This window comes from Bufo gargarizans, chromosome 4 (assembly GCF_014858855.1).
Source record: "Bufo gargarizans isolate SCDJY-AF-19 chromosome 4, ASM1485885v1, whole genome shotgun sequence".
NCBI classification, from domain to species: domain Eukaryota; kingdom Metazoa; phylum Chordata; class Amphibia; order Anura; family Bufonidae; genus Bufo; species Bufo gargarizans.
In genome coordinates, this window is record NC_058083.1 from 423,901,751 (window position 1) to 423,914,054 (window position 12,304).

General features: G+C 41.3%; 1 protein-coding gene across 1 annotated transcript in view; it reads right to left on the minus strand.

Annotated features, from left to right (window-relative positions):
- LYST (lysosomal trafficking regulator) overlaps window positions 1–12,304 on the minus strand; it is a 556,878-nt gene that overhangs the window by 40,945 nt on the left and 503,629 nt on the right. Inside the window, 2 exon segments of the mRNA XM_044290763.1 lie at window positions 2,004–2,140; window positions 7,028–7,217. Coding sequence (XP_044146698.1) covers window positions 2,004–2,140; window positions 7,028–7,217 — 327 coding nt within the window.

Consider the following 12,304-nt stretch of genomic DNA (forward strand, 5'->3'; position numbering starts at 1 on the left):
CAGCGTCAGGGCCTGGACGGATTGCGATCATCGAAGGAAAAATGAATTCCCAAGTGTATCAAGACATTTTGCAGGAGAACGTAAGGCCATCTGTCACCAGCTGAAGCTCAACAGAAGATGGGTGTTGCAACAGGACAACGACCCAAAGCATAGAAGTAAATCAACAACAGAAAATAAGCCTTCTGGAGTGGCCCAGTCAGAGTCCTGACCTCAACCCGATTGAGATGCTGTGGCATGACCTCAGGAAAGCGATTCACACCAGACAGCCCAAGAATATTGCTGAACTGAAACAGTTCTGTAAAGAGGAATGGTCAAGAATTACTCCTGACCATTGCGCACGTCTGATCTGCAATTACAGGAAACGTTTGGTTGAAGTTATTGCTGCCAAAGGAGGTTCAACCAGTTATTAAATCCAAGGGTTCACATACTTTTTCCACCTGCACAGTGAATGTTTACATGGTGTGTTCAATAAAAACATGGTAACATTTAATTCTTTGTGTGTTATTAGTTTAAGCAGACTGTGATTGTCTATTGTTGTGACTTAGATGAAGATCATATCACATTTTATGACCAATTTGTGCAGAAATCCATATACCCGTAATTCCAAAGGGGTCACATACTTTTTCTTGCAACTGTATGTGCAATATGCCTAGTCATATCTTTATATATGCCTAACATGTCTGCTCCTACCTTTAATACACATATGCAAAAGGTAAAACCAGGCCTGTTACACACATATAAAGGTATGACCAGGTCTGTTATACATATCTTGAAAAAGGGAATTATCCTGAAATGCATCGAGCTGAATTAATAAAGACTTCCACTTCATCTTGGAGCCCCAGTGTCATCTCTATGGGGACCAGGAAGCAGTTGGTGCATCTTGCAAGGCAATCTCGGCGGGGGAGGTGAAGGCATAGGTGTCTCGAGCTTTATCCTATACCATCCTCCCCGATGCATTAAGTTTGATACTCAGTTACTACCTAATAGAGATATCATTTATTATTTATTGAATATTGGAGATTATTTATTGAATATTGGATATCATATCAAACTAAGTTATACAAACACAGACTTCTCCCTGTGGCGCCCCCTGGGTTTTATCAGGAATCCTGAGATACTCTGCCGACCTACGTATTCTTATATTAAGGGGGCATGGTGCAGTAGGTGGTGGTCACTGGGGAAGGGCCTTGTGCAGGTCAATGTTAAGGGGGCGGGCTGCTGTTAAGGTCACTGTAGGGGGCTGCTGTGGGGGGGGGGTCTCTGTAAAGGAGGCAGGTTGCTGTGGAGCTGAATGTTAAGGGGACAGGTTCTTTGGAGGACACTGTTAAGGGGTAAATCCTTGTGGAGGGTCACAGTAAAGGGTGCAGGCTACTGCAGAGGTCAGTGTTAATGGGGCTGAGTGCTGTAGAGGTGAAGGTTAAGAGGATGGGTGCTGTGGAGATCAGTTAAGGTGGGAGGATACTGTGGGAAGCTCTGTGAAGGTCACTATTAAGGGTCAGAGTGCTGTAGAAGTTACCCGTCAGGAACACATCGGAGCCCTTTTGCACCCCTGTCAAGATATCTCAGCGTGGCATGGGTTCCTACCACTAGACTACCTACGGAGTGTGAACACGGTCTGAGAGGTGCCAAGATACAACTTACAGCCAAGCTCCCACATACCTCCATTGGAAAATGAAAAGTTGGAATCTGGTTGTTATGGGCAACTAAGTCAGTTCTACTTTACACCAGTTTGATAAATTACCCAATCTATTTTTGGCATTAATTCTGCACACATGTTGAAAATGAAATAGCAAATAGATATTAGAATTTTATTTTGACAATTTAAATTTTAATTAGTATTTTGGCCGCTTATACCTCCCATACTGACATGAGAGACAGCGCTGGATCACTACCTTATCCTGTCCTCTTTAAAGTTATCCAATTTTTGTATAAATTATTATTATGTATAATTATTGAATAGTGAAAAATGAAATTAAAGAGCAAAGACTTAATTTTTTTTTTACCTGATGCAATTCTGAACAATGAATGTAATTTACAGGAGGCTCACTCTGTTTGCTTTTCAGTCTCAGAATATTATCAGGATACCCCCAGCTTAGTATTGCAGACCACTGAATATCGGTGCTGTGCATACTTCGAACACCTAAAGAAAAAATAAATATTTGTCATGTTTGATCATCTTTGCTTGTGAGAGCATGAGTGAAAAATGGGATAAAATATATGAAATACAAAGTAATAATTCTCTGTTGTGTTTCATCCTGTGTTAAACTTGTTCACAAATAGCACCATAATGGTCCCTAAGGGATCATGCACATGACCTATGTATTTTGCAATCCGCAAAAAATGGATCCACAAAAAATACCCATGATGTCCGTATGTATTCCATATTTTGCGGAATGGAAAAGCTGGCCCCTAATAGAACAGTACTATCCTTGTCCGTAATGTGGACAATAATAGGACATGTTCTATTTTTTTGCGTAACGGAAATATAGACATATGGAAACGCGGATGGAGTAGCTTCCGTTTTTTTTTTGCGGATTCATGCGCATACATACATTTGCAGAAATGAATGGTTCCGCATACGTCCAAGAAAAACGGAACGGACACTGAAATAAAATAAGGTCATGTGCATGAGCCCTAAAAGTAAGTGCCTTCCAGGAGCAACACATATCTTGATAGTCGCCAAAAAAATGAACCATAATCTTCACAAAGTGAAAATCTATAAGCTTTATTGATAACACATAACAATTACATACATGATGGTAAAAGGCAGTACAAAGGTGGAACACAAATATGAGGAACAGGACCCAAGGGGGGGGGGGGGGGGGGGAAGAGGTCAGCACACCAACAAGCAGGGAAAAGAATACAAGATGGTAAACACCAAGACACCTCAGAATAATGAGCCCCAAACAATGCTACAATGGAGGCAAATATGAGGATAAAAAGACTTGGAGATTAAAAAAGATAATGAGCATACCCTGAATGGTGTGTCGATCTCTCAGCCACCTCCTGACCCAACGCCTATCCCCGGAAGAAGCCAGTTTACTGGCGAAATGGCGTTGAGTCAGGAGGTGGCTGAGAGATCGACACACCATTCAGGGTATGCTCATTATCTTTTTTAATCTCCAAGTCTTTTTATCCTCATATTTGCCTCCATTGTAGCATTGTTTGGGGCTCATTATTCTGAGGTGTCTTGGTGTTTACCATCTTGTATTCTCTTCCCTGCTTGTTGGTGTGATTTCCAGGAGGCCAGATCCTGAATACAGAGAAATGCCTCATGTCCAGTACGGGGTCTCTGGATTCTCCCCAAAGCCCATGTCGGGCTGAACACAATTACCAGGGTTCTGAGGATGTGAGTGTTATGAGGTTGGAGTCATGGCTTCTGATTATTATTTAATCCACCTACTGAATGGCTTAGACCACCTGCTGGGTCAGCAGTCACCATGTCTGGAGTTTGTTCTGCATTTTAAGTGCCCCTTCCAGGTCTTCATTAGTATGCCCATATGGCTTATAAGTCACAGGCCAGCGCTAAATGAAGTTTCCTCTGAGAATGTGGAGTGTCTCACCTTTTGCAGACAGGTTGGCACACACAGGCACAATCTGCCTAAGTCCTTAATAGAGCAAAGACATTGACATACAATCAGCTATTGATAATGGAAGCCTAGGAGAATATGATATCTATCTATCTATCCATCTGTCTATTTACCTCGGATTTCGTTACAGTCACGGTCTGGCTTTATGTACTGAGTAGGACTACTTTCACATCAGCATTTTTCCTTTACGGTATTGAGATCTGTCATAGGAAATGCTTCAGTTTAGTCCCAATTCACTGTCAATGGGGACAAAACTCAATTAAATGGAACGCACAAAATGCATTCTGTTCCATTTGGTTGCGTTCCCATGCCTGAAAGAAAAACGCTGCAAGCAGCGTTTTTGAGTACTTCATGGGATGTGAAGCAAGATGGATTTAGCATGAAACAGAATGTAACTCAATGGTGCCAGATCCGTTTTCTTGGATCTGTCATGGCTATTTGAGAGATAATATAACCGGATCAGTTCATAACGGATGCAGCCGGATGTATTATCCTAACAGAAGCGTGGTGGATCTGGCAAAAAAGCTGATGTGAAAGTAGTTTAAAACTCATCAAGTGTGTAGTTGGATTTATTTTAACCCCTTAAGGACTTTTCCATTTTTCATCTTAAGGACCAGGCCATTTTTTTTTTAATCCGACGTGTCACTTTATGTGGTAATAACTTTAAAACACTTTTACTTATCCAGGCCATTCTGAGACAGTTTTCTCGTCACATATTGTACTTCATAATAGTGGTAAAATTGAGCCAAAAAAAAGAATCATTTTTATTTATAAAAAATACTAAATTTACCAAAAATTTGGAAAAAGTTGCAAATTTCCACATTTCAATTTCTCTACTTTTATAATAAATAGAGTTCAACTGGATTAAGACAGCCTATGTTTGATAGGAATGTACCACCTATATGAATATCAACTCAGGAGAAATTAGTACAAGAATATCCCTTAGGATGAATTTTATTATTGTTTAAATTACATAAAAAACATACATACATAAAACATTTAATTGCAGAAATTTATACAGAGTGCTACACATTGTAGTCAATATCAACATCACTTGTATTTACTGGTAATATATTATATATATGGTTGTGCTGTTGGACGACTGCAATAGGATGCTCAGGTCAGCATATAATATCAGTTAGCTGATTCCGGCGATTATCTGCAGTCCTCTCAGATCACAGCACAATCAATATAGTGTGGGAGAAATGACGATTGTGGTGTGGCATTTTAAATGATGTCATTCGCTATTATAGTATATTCATGGAAGCCTATCACATTTTCTATTTGTATATCTCATTTCTTACCCTGTTGTTCAGCGTGGTGAGGATATGGGCTAGTCGGTGTAGCGTGCGCTCCTCGACGCGCGTTTCGCCTATTGCTTCATCAGGAGGGGCTGAGCCCCTCCTGATGAAGCAATAGGCGAAACGCGCGTCGAGGAGCGCACGCTACACCGACTAGCCCATATCCTCACCACGCTGAACAACAGGGTAAGAAATGAGATATACAAATAGAAAATGTGATAGGCTTCCATGAATATACTATAATAGCGAATGACATCATTTAAAATGCCACACCACAATCGTCATTTCTCCCACACTATATTGATTGTGCTGTGATCTGAGAGGACTGCAGATAATCGCCGGAATCAGCTAACTGATATTATATGCTGACCTGAGCATCCTATTGCAGTCGTCCAACAGCACAACCATATATATAATATATTACCAGTAAATACAAGTGATGTTGATATTGACTACAATGTGTAGCACTCTGTATAAATTTCTGCAATTAAATGTTTTATGTATGTATGTTTTTTATGTAATTTAAACAATAATAAAATTCATCCTAAGGGATATTCTTGTACTAATTTCTCCTGAGTTGATATTTTTATAATAAATAGTAATAACTCCAAAAATTGTTATTACTTTACATTCCCCATATGTCTACTTAATGTTTGGATCATTTTGTGAATGCCATTTTATTTTTTGGGGACGTTAGAAGGCTTACAAGTTTAGAAGCAAATCTTGAAATTTTTGTGAAAATTTCCAAAACCCACTTTTTGAAGGACCAGTTGTGGTCTGAAGTCACTCTGTGAGGCTTACAAAATAGAAACCACCCAGAAATAACCCCATTTTAGAAACTACACCCCTTAAGGTATTCAAAACAGATTTTTACAAACATTGTTAACCCTTTAGATGTTCCACAAGAATTAATAGAAAATGGTGATGAAATTTCCGAATTTCACTTTTTTGGCAGATTTTCCATTTTAATCCATTTTTTTCTGCTAACAAAGCAAGGTTTAACAGCCAAACAAAACTCAATATTACCCTGATTCTGTCGTTTACAGAAACACCCAATATGTGGTCGTAAACTGCTGTACAGGCACATGGCAGGGCGCAGAAGGAAAAGAACGCTATATGGTTCTTGGAAGGCAGATTTCACTGGAATAATTTTAAACTGCCGTGTTACATTTAAAGATGCACCCCTAGAGTAGAAACTCAAAAAAAAGACCTAATTTTGGAAATTACGGGATAAGGTGGCAATTTTGTTGGTACTATTTTAGGGTACATGTGATTTTTGGTTGCTCTATATTACACTTTTTATGCAAGGCAAGGTAACAAAAAATAGCTGTTTTGGCACCATTTTTATTTTTTCGTGGAAGGCAGATTATGGTTCTTGGAAGGCAGATTTCACGGGAATAATTTAAAAACTGCCGTGTCACATTTGATGACCACATTTTGGAAACTACAGGATAAGGTGGCAGTTTTGTTGGTACTATTTTAGGGTGGTCCCACATTTGAAAAAAGGAGGCGACAGACATCGCCTCCTGTTACAGAAAGAAGCAAGGTGGATAATCCGCACAGATGCCATGGGACCCCTAAGTCTGAACGATTGGAATGACCTTAATGTATTCATTTGAATTGTACTTATTGCTTTTGATTTTGTTTCAGTTGTATACGTACACAGGTGTTGCCTTTAATTGCGATTGAGATCCAGTTACCCCATATAGGGTTAATTCTCACGCTCCTCTTTAAATGGGCTGACACACCTGTGCACATCATTCAGGTAGCTGGAAGAAGCACATACTGTGTGAAACGGCCGTCGCTGCCACACACCGCCTAGGCGTTTTTCTTTTTTGGTTTATAAATTTCTTTATTAATTTTTTTCAAAAGAAGAACAATATACAAATACATAAAAAGGGAGGAGCATAATGCGTGTACATATTACATCTCCAAATATATAATCTCAATCGTATACATACTGATAGGACTCTGACATGGCACGATGGCCTAATAAGCTGACAAACATATAAAATAGAAAAAGAGGCCCCAGCATGGATACTAGTCTCCTTCCCTCCACAGCAAACAAACCCAGAACCGACACCAGAAATGTAAACTGCTTACTTTATCAAGAACAAAACAAGACATGAGAATTACCTTGTTCCTTACTGTAACTCATCATTAAGCAGAATTTTCTTGATAATCCACATATCGCTCTAGTAGGTAATGCCTGTAAGCATCCAAATTTTTCTCCATGAGGCTGACTGAAGCAGACAGTGGGATCTGGAGCACTTGGTGATCCAACATATTCCCCCCATTTTAGTCCTCGTATCCAAGGTAGTGGGCTCTATCATTGCAACAAATTGTGCATTAGTACACTGTTTAAAGCTATGTTACATGTGATATAAAAATCTCTACCATAAAAGTATCACAAAGTACTATTTTTTCTTCATTTAAAGGGATTCTGTCACCTGGATTTTGCCTATAGAGCTGCCGACATGCGCTGCTAGATCGCCAATATACATTCCCCATAGCACTCAGTGCTTTTATCGTGTCAAAGAAACGAATATATATATATATATATATATATATGTAAATGAGGCAAGTAAGGTGCCCAAAGGGCTGTTACTAATGTTTCTGGTGCCCAGCCACGCCCACCGTGAAGGAGCCCAGCACCGCCTGCATCCTCTGAATCCTCCTGGCTTCCCAACGTCACAAAGTTTAAGCGCCATAATCTTGCGCAATCGCGAGTATGCCGCATGTCAGTGCTGGCATAGTGTTCCTATGAACTCCGCACGCGCTAACTGCGAGATTACGGCACTCTAATGTTGTGACGTCGGGGAGCCAGGAGGAGATATGGAGGATGCGGGCGGTGCTGGGCTCCTTCACAGTGGGCGTGGCTGGGCACTAGAAACGTTAGTAACAGCCCCTTGGGCACCTTACTTGCCTCATTTACATATACACACACACACACATATATATATATATTATATACAAATTTTTTGGGACACAATAAAAGCACTGAGAGCTATGGGGAATGTATATTGCGGATGTGCTAGCAGCGATCTAGCAGCGCATGTCCGCAGCTATATAGGCAAAATCCAGGTGACAGAATCCCTTTAATTGTGCTTCAGGCAGAAGGTGAGTGGGGAAAAATTATACCACACAAGTAAAAGAAATAATAAATATATGGTATATATCTCCATTAGCCATAACATTAAACCCATCGACAGGTGAAGTGAACAATATTAATTACCTCTAAGGGTGTAATATATCAGGCAAATGATCAGTCAATTCAAAAAGGGGAGGACTGTCACCTCCGGCAAGCCCAATTCTGTACAACAATACATGTATAAAAGATCAATAATTTCTATGCTGATACTAACTCTTATTCCCCTGCAATACGCTCACAAACTGGACGTGGAATGCAGATAGAGGACTTCTCCTGAAATCCTTTCCATTACGTGTGCATACCCAGAAGTCCTCTCAATGCATTCTATGGTTGGTTTGCGGACTCACAACGGGGGAATTACTGCACTTATTATGGCTTGCCGAAGGTGATAAATTCCCTTTAAAGCAATGTTGTTGGAAGCAGATAAAAATAATAATACAAAAAATAAAATCGGCAAACGTAAGGATCATAGCAACTATGACAAGGACCAAATTGTGATGTGGGTCAGCAGATCTTAGGAGATGCAATGATTAGTACCTACCAAGTCGTCTAAGCAAGAACCACCAGTGAAATAGCGGTGATGGGTGGCCCAAGGCATGGGGATGCACATTGAGACAACGGCTAGCCTTTTGGGTTTGATGTAAATAAACTTCTGCACAACTAATTGCTGAACAAGTTAATGCTACCTACCTATGACAGAAAAGTGAAAGACCACTCCGTGCAGTCCAGTAAAACTGATCAGATTCCCCATGCAGACATCTATTCACTGCAAAAAACATCTACAGTACAACTGTCAGAAGTAGACCATGAAACAATTAAAGTAACCGGTCTAGTCTGACGAGTCATGCTTCGTGTTACATCATATGGATAGCTGAGTGTGTGTGCTTTGTTTAGATGAGGAAAAGATGGCTTGCCTGTCATGATCACACACACGCCACGAGGGGCACACTGGCATTAATTTCACCTGTATGCTTGTGACTGTAAGGGGAACTCCTGCTTGCACTCCCATAAATACACTAGGATTACCAAGGAGTGAAGGAGCCCCCAAACACAACCACTCAACACTGCCACCATCCATCAGTAGGGCCGACACATAGCACTCACAGGAATACGCTCACTGCATTCCAGCATAAGGAAAACCTCTAGCGCACTGACCTTCAATGGAAACACAGCAAAGCGATACTCCGATGGTGTGGGTATGTTTAAAGAAGCAAGGAATTACCTATTAAATTTAACAGCTCTTTCAAGAGTTAGGGGTTATAGCCAGGGGAGTATACAGCGTATAGCAATCCCCACACACATGAGACGAGGCTCTATGTTGAAGGCCAAAACAGGAACTCTTTATTGACCACACACGCATTGACTTTTATACACATTTTCCAACAAGGGTACCACCCCTGTGGACCTGGTTGGGAACTGAGGACATAACATAGCAGCCAATCATTTACAGTTTTACCGTTTAAACACAAAAACTATACATTCAACAAACACAATGGCATTGTCTGGGACGCAATTAACAACACAATGGCCTCTGCCTGTGATACATTTAACAAACACAATGGACTTAATTACTCACAGGCATAAAATACACATACCCCAAAACACCACATATCCCCATAAAAGTTACATCCCTTGATAGCCTCGATCTGGGTGAACAACCTATTCAAAAATCATCCAGATTGGTTCAGGGGCTCAGGAATCTTCTGGAAGTCTTATTCTTGCCGCACCGTGAACATGGTCACATGCCCCAGTTTCAGTAAAAATCCACGGGGCAGAAACGGAGCCTTTTAAAACCAATATGCCCAAATAGTGTCCCAGGGGAAATAGTCACAGGGCAAGAGGTTGGCAAGTAGGCCTTTCCAACTCCCAGTGACGAAGGTGCTTTCGACACAGATATATATTTTTGTGGGAAAAGATTCAGTAAAACTTGTTATTTTTACATTTGAATCTGCAGCCCTGTGAAGAGCTATCGATACAGGAGGGAGGTTTTATCAATGACTGACAGCTCTCTCTTATGCACACTTATACACACAGTGATATCAATCATTGATAACCCCTCCCTCCTGTACCAATAGCTGTTCACATGAGGTAGAAAAGAGCATAGATACTAATTACACATGCTTTACTTAATTTTCCCCCACAAAATATACATCTGCTCAGCTTCTCCTGCTCTACAAGATAGTGCAGTCAGATTGCATTGCATTTTTGGTGACCTGTCCCTTTAAAAAAAATAATACTGGCCATCTTCTATCAAGGCTCAAGCATGCTATTAGCTCCCTAAAGGCAGTAAGAGTCCACTAAGTGGTAAGGCAGTGACTGCACCTCCAGCAACTAGGCAAGGAGGGAGTTAAGCTTGCACACCAGCAGATTGCTGTAGAGTTGTTTCCTGACCACATATACTGTTATCAACGGTTGAAGATGGAGCGGAGGAGTATTGGGAGGAGGATTAGTCTGAGTGTGTAAAACAGTAACTGATGAGAATGATGATAATGACACTGTACTTCACATGGATGTGGCCTGGCTGCTACAAAGGAGACCGGAAGAGGACACTGGCTGGCTGCCACTTCTATTTTCCTACAGTAGCTGGTGACGCCGCATCATGTGCTTTAATAGAGCTTTGGAGACTAAGTTTGTGCTTGAATGCTATCAGCTTAATTTATTCTTGCAGATCTTTCTCACGGCAATGCTTTTGTCTTCCAGCACTGGGGAAAGACGGGAGATACTTGTACAATCTGCACAGATCTAGTGGCAGTCTAACTTGGCTTAGCCATGGCATGTTTTGACCCTGCACGTCCAGTATCACCAGTTCCCAATCTTGCCATAATACAAGCAGCCATGGCAGTACCTTGCCTCTGCTCTTTATTGCAATGGCCAGCACCTTGCACCTACGATGTTACTTCCCTCCTCAGCACCCTGATCCAGCTCCTAAGTCTTGTTCAACACACAATCATCAGCATTGTCATCCTTACCCTTCACACCACTATAATCAGACTGTGATATTTTATTGTGGGCTCCTTGCCCCCTCCCTGAATCCCTTATATGTATTTGCTTTGAGTGCCACTGTTGCTGCCACCACTAACAAAGTTATGCATAGGGTCCACCCACCTCTGACTGAACCACCTCCTCATGGCAGTCCAAACACTAAAGTAATCAACAGGGAGACTATCTTGAGTATGTTCAAGAGTACATGGTATTTTGTTGTCTCTCCTTAGGGAAAAAGACGGCGCCTTAGGCTACTTTTACACTTGCGTTCGGGGTTCCACTTGTGAGTTCCGTTTGAAGGCTCTCACAAGCGGCCCTGAACGCATCCGTACGGCCCCAATGCATTCTGAGTGGATGCGGATCCGCTCAGAATGCATCAGTCTGGCACCGTTTGGCCTCTGCTCCGCTCAGCAGGCAGACACCTGAACGCAGCTTGCAGTGTTCGGGTGTCCGCCTGGCCATGCGGAGCCAAACGGATCCGTCCAGACTTACAATGTAAGTCAATGGGGACGGATCCGTTTGAAGTTGACAAAATATGGCTCAATTTCAAACGGATCCGTCCCCCATTGACTTTCAATGTAAAGTCTGGACGGATCCGTCTGACTAACTTTCAGACATAGAATTTTTTCTGAAATACAATGCAGCCGGATCTGTTCTGAACGGATCCCATCGTCTGCATTATAGGAGCGGATCCGTCTGTGCAGACACCAGACGGATCCACTCCGAACGCAAGTATGAAAGTAGCCTCATTAGGAGAGGCAGTGAAGGCAGAGAGGATGTCGCTGAAAAGTTTTAAGGCATGGTGTCAAACCAAGAGCTGACCTCCACATAATCCTGCTGTGACCGAGAGGAGTTAGCCATCCAGTCTAAAATCTCATCTTCTTTGTACTCAATAATAATGTGGTGTCAGGGAGAACTCTGGCCTACTAATACCAGCTGGATAACTGGTGCTGCTACTATCCAAAGTCTGACTATTGGATAATGAGCCCTAGACCTTTTGCTTTGGACTCTTCCATTTTCCAGACATTTTATTATGAAAAGTCACAGATTTGGTACACAGGTTATTATATGGTACAAGCAAAATTGCAAATCGGTTTTCTGTAATTTAAAAACAGAGAAGCAATTAAATGTCCCTATCCTTCTACAAAAACACTACATGCTGATATAATGCAATGTGTGCAATTTATGTAGTGAAATGTCTTAACTACATGGTCTGATGCAATAATGCGTTCACTAAATGGGTATCACAATGCAATTTTTGCAGTAAAATGGCTTAGAAC